Here is a 19,905-nt window from a genome sequence, read left to right on the forward strand (position 1 = left end):
AATAAAATATGAATATTGTGAGCACCTGTCTGTGTGGTTTGTCAAACAAATTGAAGCCAAACTCCAGATAGCATTTACAGCAATAGTTTTGGTCTTTTTGGGTTAAAGGTTTTACATGAATAAAAGCTGATCATTGTAAGCACTCCTCTCAATGTTAAATGGTTTGTCTCAACCCCCTAACTGCTTCATCTGCAGGACAGCTTGTTCTGTTGAAAAACAACAGACCTACTGGCTAGATTACTAGGTGAAAACAACAGCAAGCATTAAAAAAAAACATGCAACACATCTAGCAGTTGATGTGATGATATAAACAGGAATTTATTCCAACTAAAGGAATGCATTTTATTTGTTAATTCCAAGTTTAAAGCCTAACACCAAAAAAAAAAAGAAACAGAAAAATCAGTGCAAGGGCCATAATGCACAGTCAGTAGGTTTTTTCCCTTGTGCTGATGCCTCTTTTGTTAAGGAAATCCTCCCCTATCCATGCCTTTCCACCCACTCCACCAAAATCTTCCAGTGTGGTTAATGGACCTGTGGGAGATGTGACAAGTTCTCATCAGGAGAGCCCAACTATTTTTTAGACCAGATGCTCCATTCATAGATGTCATGCTACAACTATGAATGGAGGATGGGCAGATGATAGAAATCTCTGTCCCCATATACAGTATTACTACATTAACCTAATGGTGTTAGGTGCAACATGGCTTTCAGGCCATGCTCCTTGAATAACCTTATCAATATTTGCTATGATACAATGGTTGTGACAGTGAGGAAACTATTTTGTTTAATTACCTAATGTAATTTCTTTATAAGGCCTTCAGTTTTGGCACAATGCCTCCTTTGTTTTCACCTAAAATAAAGATAAGGGGTTAATACTTGCCTGTTCTGTGCATTGGTATTCCATAGAGCGGACCCTTACCTCCATCTCTAGGGTCCCCCGCTGCTGCTCTCCGCTCCTCCTTTACTATGTCTTCCCCCATAGCAAGCTGCTTGCTAATGGAACAGACATAGGATCACTCCGAAGCCAGCCCGTGTGTGTCTATAGACACACGCAGCCCAGCTTGGCCCTTCTCCCTGCTTACTTCTCACTGTATTTTGAGAGCAGCAGGGGCCTATGGATTCCACTGCTATCAATCTGCCATGTGAGACCAAGTAGAAAGATCAGCACTGCTGCAGACGGGCACAATGCTAGATCGATACAGGATTTAGGTAAGTATTTAGGGGCTAGGGGGAAGAGAAAAAATATAGTGGAATGTTTTAAACTTGAATGCTGGCTGTGCATTCAGGTGAAAAACCTTGTGACGTTCAAACCTCTTTAATTTACTGTTGTGCCAGATCAATCACCACTGTATTAGGATAATGTTGGATAAACAGACGGAAAATGCCAGTTATTATTTTTACACTCCCGACAATATAGATTTAGTTTCCAAGGCTCGTGCTGTGCTGTTGCTTGGTTTTGTATAGTCCCCCCTAGGGTACAATATTTATTATTAATGTGAAGACTGCAATGCTGAATGCCAATGCTAGTCAAGATAACTTTTTAATGATTCTTGGGAAAAAGAAAAGTCATCTTAAGATGTTGTGTACTGTATGCTATTCTGTTATTTTTGTTTCTCGTACTAAATTTACATTTTCTGGTTGTGAATATCAAATACTGTTCCCCCTCAGTTAAACAATGATTTTTATTTATGGGTTTACACCCCCTTTTTTAATACTTTTTATATTAGGGTATTAGAAACCATCTTTCTTTACAAAGGAAGAAACATCCTTACATTATTTTAGGAAAAAGAGGGAAATGGGCAGTCTTGCTACAGCATGTTCTCGTTGCAAGAGGAAAAGTGAAAATGGTCATATGATTTAGCAAAAATATGATTGGCTTGGCAAAATGTCGCAAAACAGAGTTAATTACTAATATCTTAGAAAATGCTATTTCTCAAGGGAACGTGGAGTGGAGGACTGGTCAAGTCAGTAGGATATTAGCGGACAGCATTAGCCACATTTGAAGATACCTTCAGTTTAGCCCTTACTGTTTTATTTGCAATGGAGAATATGTGCGCCTCCTAGCCACTTTTCGTGATGAGATCATAAGATTTTTTATTCTTCATGCTTATCAACTGTATTGGCTCAGCAGGTGTTACTGCAGGATTTAACGTAAAGGCAAATTACATCTCTTGACAGCTTCTACTTTGAACTAACTCATTTTGCTATCTGTTTTTTAGCAATATGAAAATTGAGAGCATTTTGAGGTGCATGCACATGATCCTAAATTTTTTATGTTTTTTTTTTTTTTTTGTATGTGCCAAACACTGGCTCTTTCCCACTTTAGTCAAATGAAATAATGTGCTACATACTTTATAGTACCTTTTATGGTACTGGTTATGTCATAGTATATGAAGATTATAATTAATTATTATTTTACTTATAGGCAGTTGGGACTGGATTTGGTTCCTAGGAAAGAATTTGCCATGGTGGATCCAGAAGAAATTAGTGTTACTGAATTATATCGATTGGTAAGTTGATATTCGTGAAGGATACAAACACTCTTTGTGATTGGAAACCTCGTTTTGCTTCTATTTTTTTTTTTTTCAATCCATGCAGGATTGGGGTACCTGGGGTCCATCAGAGAAGTGAGACCAAAGGGCTCAGCATCAGGTGGCACTCGCAGCCTGTCATGGCTTAAATGTGGTGTAGTTTACCATGAAGCAGTGTGGTTAAAGTGGTTGTAAACCTCAGACATGAAATAAGAGCAAAGCATATCCCTCTATAAGGTGTACTTGTCTCAATTAAGAGAAGTAAGTGTCATTTCTGTCTGCTGCTTCATTCCTCAGCTATTGGCATGAATCACTTTTGACAAGTTTTAATGCACGATAACATAGTTACAGCAAGGCAGCGTTTTGGAAGGACCCCTTTGTCAGGCATGTGACGGTTACATGCCTGATGAAAGGGTCCTGCGAGACTCCAAAATGTTGCCTTGTTGTAACTATGTGATCGTTCATTAAAACTTTTAGACCCATATTGGTGATCCTCGGTGACATTCTCCATTGTTAATTTCCGCTCTCCATCCCCTTTTTTCTGAACTCTCATACAGAGTTTATAAATTCAGCACTTTGAATGGATGTGGAGCAGAAAAGAATGCAGATACAGGCACATCTTATGTGGGAGGATTTATGTCTTCTCTGTGTATCACCTGAGGCCTGTCACTTCACTGGGTATATGAAAGGGTTTACAACCACTTCTTAAATAAGCACTACTGGTAAATAATGCTTATTTAGACAGTACAGGAAAGTAGAGACTTTTTAAGAAAAATGTATTTTGATCACGAAAGTTAAATTTTTTTTTTTAGTAGCATAGTTGCTGACCATACCTGAAATCCACTGTTATTACTATTACAGGAGACTTTTTGAAGCAGCTATCATGTAAAAAAGTCTGTGAGAGACTGATCATATGATAATGTACATCATTGTTTTCCAACTAACATAGAAGTTGTTCTGCAGACAGTCCAAGCCAAGCTGATTTACCAATGTCAACACTATATTTAAAACACTTGGTAGCTCCAAAGCAAATAAACCCGTGACTACACATAACTAGCTTTATGAAACACTAGCAGAAATAAAACAATAATATATCACATCAGGTAATGTATTCAGCAAGATTACAGACAGTAGTTATATACAGTCACTTACTGTACTCTAAGGCAGCTTTTTTCAACCAGGGTTCCCAGGCACCCTGGGGTGCCTTGAAGTTTCTTCAGGGGTGCTTTGGCAAAATGTCTAAAAATTTCCCAAAACTTGTATACAAGCCAGCAGGTGAAACAAGCCTGCCATTTAGTTACACAAAGCCACAGGTTTTCATTGTGCACCATTACTACCTTCTAGCTGCTGGCATCCTGACAACCAATGACATCATAAGTTGAGAAGGAGGATGTCGGCTGCCTGTACAGCATCCTGGTTTGACCCTCCCCTGCTCCTTTTCATCAGTGCTGGGGTCACATTAGCCTAGTCATGGAGAAAAACTGAGGGAGAAGAGAAACACTGGAATACTACTCAGTATCCGTGTATACAAAAGTGTATTTGCTTTGGAAGTATAAATCACCTCTAATGTTGGGTGACCTACGTGTGTGGATGTTGCTGCATTGTATAAAACTATTAGAATAGTTTTCACATTTTAGAATGGGGTGCCTCAAGACTGTCCATAATTTTGAAGGGTGCCTTGAAATTTGTCTATAATTTTAAAGGGTGCCTTGACTGAAAAAAGGTTGAGAAATAATGTTCTAAGGTCATGTTTTTTCTTTTTGTTGCGTTCCCTTTGTGTGTCTCTGTATGTATATCACCTGTGTCTTTCACTGACAGCACAGCTTTTTCAAGGTATTCAAAGCTTCATAAAAGCTTCCACCTACTTAGATAACCACCCCCACTATCCCAGACTTCTTGGACCAACTACACAATCCACACATACTCCTCTTGACCAGTAAATCCTCCACTGACCCTTTTAAGATCCACAGCCTGTACCATGGGAGATATATTTACTCTCCAGGCCACAACCCTTAAATGTTGTATTATTTACATTAATTGTATACGTACCTCATATACTAGTGTGCACCCTCAGGCATAAGTAAATTTGTGGTGCGGGGGTCAGAAACAGCAGATGCTTAAGGAGCAGAGAAAATGGGTGGGATAACAGAAAAGGATCTATATGTGTCCCAAGTTTAGCATTAGAGACCACATTATGCAGAAAAGGACACATTTATATACTGTATGTATATGTGTGTGTGTGTGTGTGTATATGTATGTGTATATATATAATATATATATATATATATATATATATATATATGTGTGTGTGTATATATATATATATATATGTATGTGTGTGTGTGTATATGTATGTGTATATATATAATATATATATATATATATATATATATATATATATGTGTGTGTATATATATATATGTATGTATGTGTGTGTGTGTATATGTATGTATATGTGTATATGTATATATATATATATATATATGTATAACATTTGTTTGTTGCTGACTAACTGGGTAGTGTGCTGGGTTATTTTTTGTATTTGTTTTTTTTTTAATACAGAACTCATTCTTTACAGCAGGGGGTTCCACATTTTCTACATAAAGTGTCAATTTATTATCCTTCAGACTTTGGAGGGACTGGACTGTGGCTAGTAGGAGTAGAAAATGTCCTGGGTGTCGGTAACAGTGGTCCATCATTGGTGATAGTGAGAGGAATAGTGCCCCTTCATTGGTGTCAGTTGGAGGAAATAGTGCCCCATCATTGGTGTCAGTGGGAGGAATAGTGCCCCATCATTGGCGTCAGTGGGAGGAATAGTGCCCCTTCATTGGGAGGAATAGTGTCCCTATCACTGATGTCAGTGGGAAGAATAGTGCTCCATCACTGGTGTCAGTGGAAGAAATAGTGCCGCATCACTGGTGTCAGTGGGAAGAATAATGCCCCATTGTCCAGATAAAGGCAAGCAAAGAGCAACAGTTTGTAGACTACTGTCTACAGCACTAGCATTAGTGTCACAAAAGGTGTGTTTGCAATTCAGGCATTTCCAGAATCAAGCTATGTTGAAGTAGGGTTACATGGACTTCTCTTTGTCAGGAATTATTTTTATTACAAGAAAAAATTCCAGCATTCTTGGTTTGAGTTATTTCAGTTAGGTATACGGGAATAAAGCCTTTATGGTGTGATTGTCCATGTGCTGAGTGTATTCAATTTAAGATTAAAAATAAGGTAGTTCCCAAACTGTGCGAGTTTGAAAATGTGTAGATTATCTGTAATATCTGCCTGTCTAAGGCCGCTGTGATGGGTATGTAGACTGGGGGCACCCTTGAATGTGAAAGAACTAATCTGATTTTAAAGTTACCTGTATGCATGAGATGGGAATCAAGAGACAGTTATCTGCTACGATTGGGGAAAAATAAACATTCATATTTGTCAGCTGTGTGTGCATATTATTGCACTACACAGATCTCAGCAGTGGTCCTTTTTGGGTACATTTACATTGTTCCTAACTCTCTGAGGACTGCAGAATCTCCCCCCCCCCCCCTTGTTATGGAGAAGATAAGAGCAGGAGGTATTCTGTAGTCCTTTCCTAGGGTGAGAAAATATAAATGCACCCACCATATCTTTAGACTAGTAAGCTGCGATATATGTACATTCTGATCTCAGGTTTAGATATAACATATACATGTTTCATTTTTTTTAAATTTGTAAATGTGTCAGAGCAGGCATTAGTTGAATGAAATAAGATTTCTTTTCATGGGAGCCATAGGTTTACCTTTTCACCCTTGATATTTTACAGATGGAACACAGACATAGAAAAAAGGACACCCCAGTACCAGCAAGTAGTCACCATCTTTTTGTGCAGATGAAAAGTTTAATGTGCTCTAACCTGGGAGAAGAGTTAGAAGTGATATTCTCACTTTTTGACAGCAAAGAAAATCGACCAATAAGGTAACTCTTTCAGATATTTTGGTGGGGAGAGTTATGGCATATATCACTTTAATTTGCTTGCAATAATAAATGACTACAAATTTTAAATCACAGCTAACTGGTTTTAATGCTTATGTGAACAGTTAGAGTGATTTGCTCTGCTAATGTAACACTGCTAAATAATTGGTTTTGTTTGAAAAATTTAAGTAGTGTTGCAGTACAGTGTAACCACACTGCATACAGAATTTATGTTTGGGGACTTTCAGCTTTAAATTTGCATGGGGTTTTTGATGTTGGCAATTAATTTTTCCTTTCAGTATTCCATAAAAGAGGTAGTTCCATACTACTGCTTGTGTCATAGTGCTAATGCTGAATCTGACAAATTATTTTTTTTGTGTAAAATTTGTTTGTGTTTTATGTATAATTTATTTATTTTTTTAAATATCATGTATTTTGTTTGTTAACATTTTGACAAATGAACAGCATCTGCTTATCCTGTTTTTCATTACTCAGTTTGAATTGTCCTTGTTAATATGTGGTATAAAAATATAACCACAAATTAATATTTGCCCATGAACTGAGAAAATGTACCTCCCAACGTTCTGTAAACCTGTTTCAAATCTGGGCAGTGCTAGAAAAAAAAGAATTAAGGATTATATTTAATAATATCCGCATATCAAAACAACAAATACATTTTGCTTTGGCCTCTCTCCGTTCTAAGTCTCCCTATTAGTTCTTTAATGTGATAGGTAGGCTCGCTGGCCAGTAGGATGGTTACAAGGGGCAGGGACATTTTTATCCCTTACTAAAGTTTTCTTTACCACAAACCACAAATTGAGTGGTTTGGTTGTCTTTGTTGTATGTTTATGGGGAAGACCATTTTGTTAGAGTGGAGCTTTAGTGGGGAGTGGCTACAGCAGATTTTACCCTCCGCCAGTGATGTGAGGTCTGTGCACTATGCTCCCACTTTTCTCACCGCTGCTGCCATCATATTTTGTTTTTCCTCCAGTGTCTGCTTTCTTTGGTCATTTGGCTGTCACTAAGAATATAACTTCTACACGTGTATGCTGGCTTTTCATTGACTGTTTTCACCATCTAACAGATGCTGGGAGTGGGCCATGACTGTGCCTTGCACTGCAGAGACATAGACATGCAAATTCACTTCTACCTGCTAGAAATTTATTTTTAACAATAACTGGCTGCTGAACCAGCCGAGATTCAATCCATCTATGGGTGGCTTTAGGCTCTATGAGATAAATGGATTATGGCACACAGGAGTTATCCATGTGAGCCCAGCAAATCACACATATAAATGCATTCACTTATGGAGTTGTTACGTTTTGTCTAAAGTAGCCAACTATTCTAAACTTTGAGGATCCTAAGAAAAGTCAGGGAAGTCTATATTTTAATTGGTTTTAAACCAACTGCTTCTTGCATTATACATTTAAAACATAGAATATCAAAGCTTTGAACATTTTGCACATGAAAGCAAAAAAGTTGCGCAGCTACTGAAAGCCAAAATGCCTCAATGTATTTTCTTTTCTTTTCCCCTGATAATCTTCTGATTTAATTTCTTGACATGGTGATCACTCCATGCAGTCATTTCTCCTTTTCACGTTCACATGGAATCTGTTGAGCATTACTGTGACTCTTACAGATAGCAAATCTTCTTACGTTTATATATTGACACACCTTTTGTTTTTTTTTTATAAGGCAATGCAATATACAGTGTGTTTTGTATTTCTATCTATCTAATACACACACACATTATTATCAGTGAGTGTTAAAGATTAAAGTAACTGATGTGCATGAATGCAACCATATTTGCATGCAGTTTCTACTTGGCAGAACTTTTCTTGCATCCCCTATGTGTTAAATGTCTGCCCTATGCAGTAAGCGTATACTTTTAATTACAACAGTCATTACAATTAATCTGTGAAGATAAAAACATGGACATTGGTGTTAGCAACTTGCTTTGTTGTAATCTCTTTTCCACTCATGCTATGTCATAGATGGTGATCCGGCACCAATCCGCGTGGTTGTCAGTCATGTGATGGGCAACTGTAGTAATCGCGTATCTTTATGCCTTGAACAAAAAGTATCAATATGGCACCAGCAGTTGGCAGGTTGTGGCTGTTAACGTGGTTGTAAAGGTTTTTTTTTTTTTTTAAATTAACAAACATGTTATACTTACCTGCTTTGTGCAATGATTTTGCACAGAACAAACCCTGATCTTCCTCTTCTTGCCGCTTCTGTCCCCTCCCCCTTGCTGAGAGCTCCCAGAGCCGCCTCTGTATGTATGCGCGTGGTTCAGTTCCACCCCCGTGAGGGATGAGGGGGGAGCTGCACCTTTTTTACTTTCATGCATGAACATAAAAAACCTTCAGCTTTTGGAACCACTTTAAAGTTATAAACGGACTGTAAAAAATATACAGCAGTTCAAAAAGTTTATTTTAATCGTTGTAAGAATGCACACTTAAGTCTAAACTGTATGTTTTCACATTTATCCATGTGTCAACTTATAATAAAAAAATATCTGCTCAGGGTAGTTATTAAAATCATGTACGAAATAAAAATTCTTTAAATGTAAACATTTAGTGAGACAAATTAGTGGAAAAGTTGTAGTGAAGGTTACCTATTGTGTTTACTGGGTTATATAGGTATTATATGTATTAATTTCTGGTTAGGAAAGAATAAAGCAACAATTTTCTAGGCTTTTAGCAAGTGCAAACTTAACTGCTTACTGAATGATAAACCGTAAATAAGTGTGCTGATTATATGACAAAGTTACACAGTTAAATAGATTTAAGTGCAATATACAGTACATGTTGTATCTGTAGAATGCCTATGAGTGCTAATGGTATGTTAAGATGCCCCATCATAAATACTTGGTCACGATGCCACAAAATGGTTCCATAACTATGGTAGACATCTACAGTATATTTCCAGAAATAACCCTTGGATCAATTTAAATTGTCCTCCGTCTTTTAAAGTTCTAAAATTGAATTTTTAAATTCATAATTTTAAATCGTGATATTATATGAAATATTTAGCTTTGATAACATAATGTGCTTTAAATTTCTAGTCTATTATATTCTATATATGGAATCACTTTCCTCCTGGATTATAACATTAGTGAACTGTATTTAGTTACAAATGAACCCTATAAGAGTAGCTGGCTTTGTAAGACATAATGCTATTACTGCATTGTTACATGTTGCTTAATTTGGTTTACATTTTTCTGTTCTTTGCAAATGCAATTGCTGTGCTGGTAGGCTAGTAATTAAAGGCTGTGCACGTGTCAAGAATTCTGCTGTACCAAAGAAGCTGAGGCGTGCCAACATCCAAGTAACTTTTTACATTGCAGATTATAAGTATTAGAAGTGAACTGTTAGCAGCCCACTGATGTGAAAAAAACAAATAAAAATTGTGTGACTGCTGTTTTAATTGGTGACTTGTGTCTTGTTTTCAGTTGCCTAGCAGTGCTGTCAGTGTTTGCAATGGAAAGCATTTATGAAAAAGGGCACTCTGTTGTGAGGTTTTAATCATTGCTTGTTGTCAGACTGAGAGGAACCCTTCATTTGCTTCATTTTAGTCTCAACCACAGGTGAATGACTAAAGTGGATGTACGTAGAGTTCTCAGTGTGCTCTGCAAGTTCTCTGCAAAGTATTTTTCCAAGTGGCCGCTTCTTTACCTAGGTTTTCTTTGTATATATGACATATAAACTTCTTCTGATAAGGGAATGATCAACAACTACCATATCTTACCAGATTATTGTTGTTTGTAAAGTACAGTAACCAATAACAGCTAGTTTCATCCTTAAAGAACTACTCCAGGAATTGCAACACTGTTAAAGTGTGCTGGCTTATGATGGTTAGGTCCAATGAGGTATATGTCACCTCATGGATTTACCTCTTTTTATTAACAACTTACTTTTTTGCTGAGCATCAAAAGTAGTAAATAAATCATTATTCTATTCAATACATGTCATTGACTTTAGGCTTCAATTTGCCGAATCTCAGCAGCCTGGGTCACTTGGGTCATCCTGGTGTAGCAGGGCTATGAAATGTAATTGAATTTGTTGCTACAGTCGAGCCTATTGAGGCCTATATTAAATTGTTTGTGCTAATCATATCAAGATCATTGAATACTATGCCGTCTTTGAGGCAGTTCTGTACTGTATGTTTGATGCACCCATTGAACTGTATTGTTTCTGAGTAATGTTATAAAAACATGCAGTCTCAGAACATCTTGGGCTAGGGCCAGTCAATGGTTAGCTACATTTTGCAGCTGCAGTTATAATAATGAAGTAATTGTGCTTGTCCCTAAAGTATAGTTTTAGCTAAAATACTATTATATACAATATATAAAATGGTTAAAGCAGAACTACACTGCATCGGATCACCACAACCCAAAAATGCTGTTTTAATTCGTTTTTAATATTCAGAGCAAACTCATCCATCCATATCTCCATGTATTACCTTGCTGAGGAATCTCTTTGAAAAACACTCCCTAGCATTTCTGGCCATGACAGATGATTCATGTAGCATTTACTGTAATTCCTGTAATCCATCTGCCTTTAGTTTAGGCATGCAGGCAGGAGGGAGTGCTTATCTGAGAGAACCCCTCCTCCCCTTCTGAAGACTCCTGAGATGAGTGCTTAGGCTAGGAAACAAGGAAGTAACTGAAGAAATGTAAAAAAAAGTTTTAAAACAAGTAAATATGATATACTTTCCTATCTATTTGCTAATGTTAGCAGCATAAGAATTACAAATAGTTAATTGATTGAGAGATTGAAGTTCAGCTTTAATTGTTGCACATGTTTGTTTTTTAAACAAAACACCTTAAAATAATGAAAAACAAATGTGTTAATTGTAACAGGACACAAGATCAGAATCTTAGACCATAGGTTATGCTGCTGCCTTGGGTGATTAGACACTGGAAAAGTGTAGGGACAGCCTACGGACGGACATCTTTTCTCTGCTCTGAGAGAAGCAAAGCTACTTTTCTTTTTGCTATTACATAGCTACTAAGACATCCTTTTATAGCTGTCTGGATCGGATGACTCCCCAGCTGAGCGCTGGAGGCTGTACTTAGACCCTGTCAGGTACAATATGTGGGCTGGCCTTTTAATTTTGCTTTAGGAACTGGATTTTTTCAGGTTTGTCTTTTAACCCTGTACCGGAAGACCTCTCCCAGGGAAGACCAAGATCTGAATGGGGCTTAGTTCCTAACAGCCACCCTTGGATGATCCGGAAGACCACATGCTGTGGTGGAAAATCAGGGTTTCAGCCCTATCTGGGAGCCCAAGGTGCTGTTTGCTCTGGTCCCATATGGGTCAACTATGGGGCTCCAGACTGAGGTTCATTCAGTTGCAGTCTTTTGCAGGTACAACTGGTATTCATATTTATGTTTTAAATTTGGCAACTTTTCTACCTTACTGTTGGTCACCAGGCTATGGCCGATCTTTTTTCTGTATGGGCACACTGCGCTTGCACACGCCATTTTGGCAATACATGAGTGGACGAGTGGGAGAGGAAATCAGATCTAAGGAAACGTCATCCTCGCTTAGGTTAGGAATAAGGAAGTAGGAGCAAGTATCTGCTGGGAAAGGTACTTGCTACAAGAAAAAAGTGAAGGTCTGCTTTAATTCCAGGATAGGATTATGGCACTTTGGAATTTAACATCATAGAATTGCAATTGATTGTATTTAAACCAAGAGAAACAGCCATAAAACATTTACCGAAGTGTTCAGCTGCAAATTGATGTTAGTGTAATTTTTCACCTGGTCAACCTCTGGGGATGCATTCAGTTCATTATATCCTTAAACCTATGGCTGCAGAGAAGGAGTAAGAAGGCACTTGAGTGCACATGAGACACAAGTACTTCATGTTTGCTCTACGGGGTGTAGATATTAAAATTTTATTCTGACAGTTGTCTTTATTTCTAAACCTGATATGACCATTTTATCCATTTTTTTTAAATCTGCTAGTACATGTGAAATTATTAGCAAAGGTATTGATCTTATATTATCTTAATTTTATCTATACTTTGTACCTGATTTTATGATGAAAGTTTAAGATAATTCATGTCAGCCTAAAGCCTGGTATAATTTTATTTACAGTTATAAATTGGGTGTGAGTAGCGTGGAACAAAAAAAATGTAGTGCAAAATAGGACAAATGTGGAGATTACCATTGTTTTTCCAGCCTTTATAAATAGGCTCTTTTATGTACCAGACCTGAGTTAAATTTGATATATCTAAGGCCTTGTACTGTATATAATCATTACTGATTTATTGATTCATACAGTTTTGCAAAATGTACTCTAGATGGCAAACGATCTCAGAAAACGAAGCTTCATTTTCTCACGTTTAAAGTCTAAATATTTTGATTCTGACAGACCGTCCTGTTTTTCCCCAGCTGACTGAAACTTGATATAAAATCTGCCATAGCAAACATTTCGCTGAATTTAACTTTACAGAATTTTAATATTTCAAGTACTGTGCTATTTAGTGAGCTATTATAATTAGAGAAGAACTCCGGGATAGGCAAAAAAATCACCCGTTAGTACACCCCCACACAAAAGCACTAAACAATTAATATTTTGAAAATCCTTACCATTTAGGAGAAAGGTCTAATTGAATTTTCATGACCTCATCTCTTGTAATTCAAAAGATAACAGCATCTGCTCTGCCAGGCAGGAGGTGTAACAGCAGGGATTATATCATATCGTCTCCTTTCTCTCTACAGTAAAAGGTAACTACAGTTCCCATCAACCACAGGGAATTGTAGTGAATGTGGGCGGGTACTCTAGGACCGTTGAAAGTGTCTGAGAGTCTTGGTCGCCAACCACTGCAATTGGGGCTGAATTACATCACTGCTTCCTGGAGAAAGAAATTAGGTATCTGTTTAATAAACCATGATATTGACTGCATTATCACGGTTTATGTTTTCTTCACACATTGCAGCGATATTTTATCAACACTGGCAAAACTTTCAGCCTGTTTATGTGGCTGAATTATCACAATGATATAGGCAATGTTCGCATTGGAATTGAGGCCCATGTTCAGCTGTTGCATGGACTCAGCCGCTCATCCTAATGACAAACATGAGGGAGAGTGGCCCCGAACACACACTGTCTATACAGGCCTCAGTGTCTGTGTGAACAAGGCCACAACAGCATGTTATTTATGGTTAAAGCTTATTCACAGAGATGCAGAGGACGGCGTTTGTTTATGTGTCTGGAGCTGCTTGCAGACTGCTAGTCAATGGATATGCAGCAATTGTACGTACTCTGTTAAATAAAATATTACGCTTTGTAAAGCAGTAAACTTCACTCAACATGCATGTGCACTATGAGGCCCTCACACCTATGAAAAGCAATCAAGTCAGTGAAATCAAACACATAAATAATAATGTATAAACTTCACTGGTCATATACATACACTATGAAGACACTCACACCTATGAAAAGTGATCAAATCAGTAAAAATCAAAAACCAGGGACATGTTATTCATGCAAACACAAAGTAAAGTCCATATGGAAATAAAGTTACGCAACCAGTAATAACGCTGTATTTTAATGCCATAACTATAGTGTTGATATTGTGGGTTGTATTCCTTTTGGGTATTGAGTGAAGTTTACTGCTTTACAAAGCGCAATACTTTATTTAACAGTTTTTGTGAAGAGAGGCTATCCTCTTTAATATTTGCAGCTTTGTAAGATAAGGGTACCGGAAATGTGCGCAGTTTGATCCTGTTTATATAATTATACATACTCGTCCACACGTCAGATGGGACGGGTGCATGACAGTCAATGGGCATTTGGGTCTGTGTACCCTTCCCACATGCTTGTCAAACTTGGATGTATGGGTGAGTCCCCACAGCTGCTGCATCTCCACTAACACACGATGCCTGCATCCAGCGCTGAGCTGCCCTGGACCCATAAACAAGTGGCTGCTCATGTTGTACACACCTCAGAACCTGTGTGAATGAGCTGTAAACGTGCTCTGTGAGCTATAGAGACTCACTGTCATCAGTGAGTATGGCAGATGAGCAGCTACCTTTGGAATGGAAGTGGAAAAAGCAGTATAAGAATCAAATTGCTACATATGCTGATGGGGCTGGAACAAGAAAACAGAGAGATGAGCACATCACTGTGCTACTTCTCCTTTCACTGTCTAGCCACATGCTGGGGCATTTCCATGATGACCTGGGCTCAGAAGAAGTCAGTTGAATCATGCCCCCTTCAGATTGAGGATATCTAATGACAGAAAATGTACAGCTTACATCCCAACTTTTCAACTTCAGAATGGGACACAGAGGAAGTGACCTATGGCGTGTGTACCGTGCCTTGGCAAAAATGTGTGTGGCCAAATGCATAACACTGGGAGGGGCCTAAAGGGCGTGGTTAACCAAAACATGGGCTTCCTTGTACCTATAATATATGCTGTGATTGCTGTGCCACAACCAAGAGTCTCACAGACACAAACTGCAGCACAATCATTTAAAAAAAATAAATAAAAAGCTTCCATTACAAATGGTTTTGCACAAACTGTGGTAGAGTGCGATACACAAAGTGTGGAAGGATTCAGGAATGTAGTGCAGAATTCAGGAGTGCGTTTCATACAGAGTGCAGGATTCAGGAGTGCGTTTCATACAGAGTGCAGGATTCAGGAGTGCTTTTCATACAGAGTGCAGGATTCAGGAGTGCGTTTCATACAGAGTGCAGGATTCCGGAGTGCGTTTCATACAGAGTGCAGGATTCAGGAGTGCGTTTCATGCAGAGTGCAGGATTCCGGAGTGCGTTTCATACAGAGTGCAGGATTCCGGAGTGCGTTTCATACAGAGTGCCGGATTCCGGAGTGCGTTTCATACAGAGTGCAGGATTCCGGAGTGCGTTTCATACAGAGTGCAGGATTCCGGAGTGCGTTTCATGCAGAGTGCAGGATTCCGGAGTGCGTTTCATACAGAGTGCAGGATTCCGGAGTGCGTTTCATACAGAGTGCAGGATTCCGGAGTGCGTTTCATACAGAGTGCAGGATTCCGGAGTGCGTTTCATACAGAGTGCAGGATTCAGGAGTGCGTTTCACACAGAGTGCAGGATTCCGGAGTGCGTTTCATACGAGTGCAGGATTCCAGGGGGGGGGGGGGGGGGTGTCATACAGAGTGCAGGATTCCGGAGTGCATTTCATACAGAGTGCAGGATTCCGGAGTGCGTTTCATACAGAGTGCAGGATTCCGGAGTGTGTTTCATACAGAGTGCAGGATTCAGGAGTGCGTTTCATACAGAGTGCAGGATTCCGGAGTGCGTTTCATACAGAGTGCAGGATTCCGGAGTGCGTTTCATACAGAGTGCAGGATTCCGGAGTGCGTTTCATACAGAGTGCAGGATTCCGGAGTGCGTTTCATGCAGAGTGCAGGATTCCAGGGGGGGGGGGGGTGTCATACAGAGTGCAGGATTCCGGAGTGCGTTTCATACAGAGTGCAGGATTCCGGAGTGCGTTTCATACAGAGTGCAGGATTCAGGAGTGCGTTTCATACAGAGTGCAGGATTCCGGAGTGCGTTTCATACAGAGTGCAGGATTCCGGAGTGCGTTTCATACAGAGTGCAGGATTCCGGAGTGCGTTTCATACAGAGTGCAGGATTCCGGAGTGCGTTTCATGCAGAGTGCAGGATTCCAGGGGGGGGGGGGGGTGTCATACAGAGTGCAGGATTCCGGAGTGCGTTTCATACAGAGTGCAGGATTCTGGAGTGCGTTTCATACAGAGTGCAGGATTCTGGAGTGCGTTTCATACAGAGTGCAGGATTCAGGAGTGCGTTTCATACAGAGTGCAGGATTCCGGAGTGCGTTTCATACAGAGTGCAGGATTCCGGAGTGCGTTTCATACAGAGTGCAGGATTCCGGAGTGCGTTTCATACAGAGTGCAGGATTCCGGAGTGCGTTTCATGCAGAGTGCAGGATTCCGGAGTGCGTTTCATGCAGAGTGCAGGATTCCGGAGTGCGTTTCATGCAGAGTGCAGGATTCCGGAGTGCGTTTCATGCAGAGTGCAGGATTCCGGAGTGCGTTTCATGCAGAGTGCAGGATTCCGGAGTGCGTTTCATGCAGAGTGCAGGATTCCGGAGTGCGTTTCATGCAGAGTGCAGGATTCCGGAGTGCGTTTCATGCAGAGTGCAGGATTCCGGAGTGCGTTTCATGCAGAGTGCAGGATTCCGGAGTGCGTTTCATGCAGAGTGCAGGATTCCGGAGTGCGTTTCATGCAGAGTGCAGGATTCCGGAGTGCGTTTCATGCAGAGTGCCGGATTCCGGAGTGCGTTTCATGCAGAGTGCAGGATTCAGGAGTGCGTTTCATGCAGACTGCAGGATTCAGGAGTGCGTTTCATACAGAGTGCAGGATTCAGGAGTGCGTTTCATACAGAGTGCAGGATTCAGGAGTGCGTTTCATACAGAGTGACGGATTCCGGAGTGCGTTTCATACAGAGTGCAGGATTCCGGAGTGCGTTTCATACAGAGTGCCGGATTCCGGAGTGCGTTTCATACAGAGTGCCGGATTCCGGAGTGCGTTGCGTACAGAGTGAAAGGTTCAGGTGTGCATTTCATGCAGAGTGCAAGATTCAAGACACCAATTAAACTTACATTTTAAAATCTTGATTAACAGCATTCAGGAGCTGAGGCAAGAATGGAGGCATCAGATGGATAATGAATGAGTGTAGCCGAGCAGGACCTACAGCAGTGTGAACATCTAGCACAGACAGGGATTGACGAACAAGCTGGCAGGGGTAGGGCTGCAATGAGAGAGAGTGAGCTGTCAAGTCCAACCTTTTGAGGTCAGGGATGGGCGAGGCTGATATGCGTTTCAGGGGTTCTGCCCCTTTTTAAAAGCAACCCATTCATAGGGAAACAGCCAGCATTTATACAGTGCTCACCAGTAAAAAGGCAAGGGGCAGGACCAATTGGGACTACTGCATGTGCAGCTGTGTAAAATTCAGGTTTATTATACACTGCTACGGGTGCACATGCAGTAGTTTCAATTGGTCTTGCCCCTTGTCTTTGTCATCCCTGGCCAGCAATGTATAAATTCTGTCTGTTTGTCTATGCAGTGCCTGCTTGACAAAGGGGGTGGAGCCCCTAAAGCGCATATCGATCTCGCCCATCCCCATCATCACAGGTTGGAGTTGACAGCTGCACGCTTTCTCTCATTGCTGCTGCAAGCCCCGCTGGCTTGCCCGCCAATCCCTGGCTGTGCTAGATATTTACACTACTGCAGGTCCTGATCGGCTGGAAGTTAGCATAAAAAGAATGGATAGAGTAATGTGGGACAAAGCCCCTGAACACTGGGAGCGTGGGGGCAAAGGTGAACATGCAGGAAAGTCCTGCCCAATCCAGGACTATTGGGAAGTATGTGTACAGTGGAATATATGTCTGGATTGAAAGGAAATATTGCTCCAAAATCTAGTTTTGTTATTTTGTCTTTTAATGAACATTTCACTTTTATCTTTTTGTTTTCGGCTGGATTTTTGCTTTAACGTATTCGGTTTCAGGATTTCTAAGACAAGAAAAAAATTTTGAAATGTATCTTTTTATAAAGATATAACAACAGTTCAGATTACCTCTCAGAGACCAAAATTTACTTTGTGTGATGATTAGACGGTAATAAACTTTGCCACCGCTGTTTGAAGGAAGCAGATGGGTTAACGGCAGCTCAGAGTGCAGGCCCCCATTTGTTACTATAGTGCTAAAATCCTCTGCTGACCTGCTTAGATTAATCTCCTCAGAGTTAGTTATTTCTCCATCCTTTATTGTTCTCAAGGCAGTTGGATTTGTGAACACTCTGTGGAGATATTTTCTGGGTGTGAACACAGAAATAGACCCGTGTGAAAATAGAGGACTGCGATACATTGCTCTTGAGGGTTTTGTTGAGTACATGGCACCCAACTGTCCCTACTTCCTTTTCAGTCATCCATCTTTTTGGTTTCAAATCCTTCTGTCCCTCTTACCTTTTCATTTGTTCCTCGTTTTGGTCTTCTGTACATACCTCTATTAAAATGTACTATTCAACAACTATGTATGTGTGTATATATGTATGTGTATATATATATATATATGTGTATGTGTGTATATGTATGTATATATATTTATATATATATATATATTTATATTTAATTTTTTTTGTTTTTTTTACCAAGCAAATACGAACCTGTCATCCACTCTCTCTGCTCTGATTAGTGGACAGATTCCCTGCTGCTTCCCCTAAGGCTTTTAATATATTCTGTTTAACCCCTTGACATCGACGTCACACAAATATGCATCCTCACGGAACTGGGCTTTTTTCCGTGGGGCCACATATTTGCGTACCTGTCTTTGTGCTGGGAGCGCGCTCCCAGCACAAAGACCGCAGCGTCACTGAGAGCCCCGGGTCCCGTTTTAACAATCGGGATCTGAGACTTCCGATTCCGGGTCATATGATCGCTGTGATAGCCACTGATTGGCTATCACAGTGATCAGTCACTGTGCAGCCCGGCCCCCTTGTTTTTTTCTCTCTATGAATGGAGACGAGAGATACATTGTATCTCTCTAACTCCTGCATAGAGAGAAAAAAAAGTTTGTTTAAAACAAAAAAAAGGTAAATAAATATAAAAAAAATAAAGAAACAATACTTAGATCAAGGTTTGATCTAGTTCAGGGTTAGTGTTTGGGTTAGGGTCAAAGGTCAGGGTTTAAAAAAAAATTGGTGTCAGTTAGTGTCATTGTCAGTGTGTTTTAGGTAAAAAAAAAAAAAAAGACAAAAACAAATTGCGCACTACTGTTTCTGGGCTGTACTATGGGTACAAACAACAAATAGAAACACACAGCTAAATAAAAAAAAATAATTTTTTGTTACTATTTTGGCCAGTTTTCCTTTGATAAAAAAAATCAGGAGATATCCATTACCATTTACCACCAAATGAAAGCATAATTTGTCCTGAAAAAAATGCGGTATAATTCACCTGGATGTACAAAGTAGTTGTGATGATATGTACGGTTTTACTAACACATGTCAACATTGCAAAATTGTGCTTAGGCATTTAGATTTGTTTTACCCTTAGGGGGTTAATGCATCCAATATCTATTTAGTAGAGTTAAACTGAAGGTTCATTTGGATTGGAGAGCAAGTTAGGTATGGCAGTTCCCATATTTCTGTACTCAGTTCCACTTTAAAAACACAAGGGATTGTTTAAAAAAATGTTTATATGCAGTCAGGGGTACCTGCAATAAAAATGCCCTCATATCAAGGGGTGCTTAGGGAAACACCAGCTTTTATAAACAATTACATATTTAATACAGTATAAAAAAACTGTTCTCAGCCATCTACAACCCTTTTGAATATAAAAACTGCATGTCATTAGTGGTCTGAATGCCTAGGCAGAGAGTAGCTAGTGATAATGTGCTGCCCCAGGTTTAAT

The 19,905-nt window shown here is 39.6% G+C and overlaps 1 protein-coding gene across 2 annotated transcripts in view; it reads left to right on the forward strand.

Moving 5' to 3' along the window:
- Positions 1 to 19,905, forward strand: part of DOCK4 (dedicator of cytokinesis 4) — a 409,224-nt gene that overhangs the window by 159,868 nt on the left and 229,451 nt on the right. For both annotated transcript variants that reach the window (XM_089673954.1, XM_089673955.1), the window contains exons 7-8: positions 2,426 to 2,510; positions 6,328 to 6,479. In XM_089673954.1, coding sequence (XP_089530080.1) covers positions 2,426 to 2,510; positions 6,328 to 6,479 — 237 coding nt within the window. The remainder of the gene's footprint in view (positions 1 to 2,425; positions 2,511 to 6,327; positions 6,480 to 19,905) is intronic.

The sequence above is a fragment of the Staurois parvus genome, unplaced genomic scaffold (genome assembly GCF_062004578.1).
Source record: "Staurois parvus isolate SC_StPar_1 unplaced genomic scaffold, SC_StPar_1.0 ptg000147l, whole genome shotgun sequence".
Classification (NCBI taxonomy): Eukaryota; Metazoa; Chordata; class Amphibia; order Anura; family Ranidae; genus Staurois; species Staurois parvus.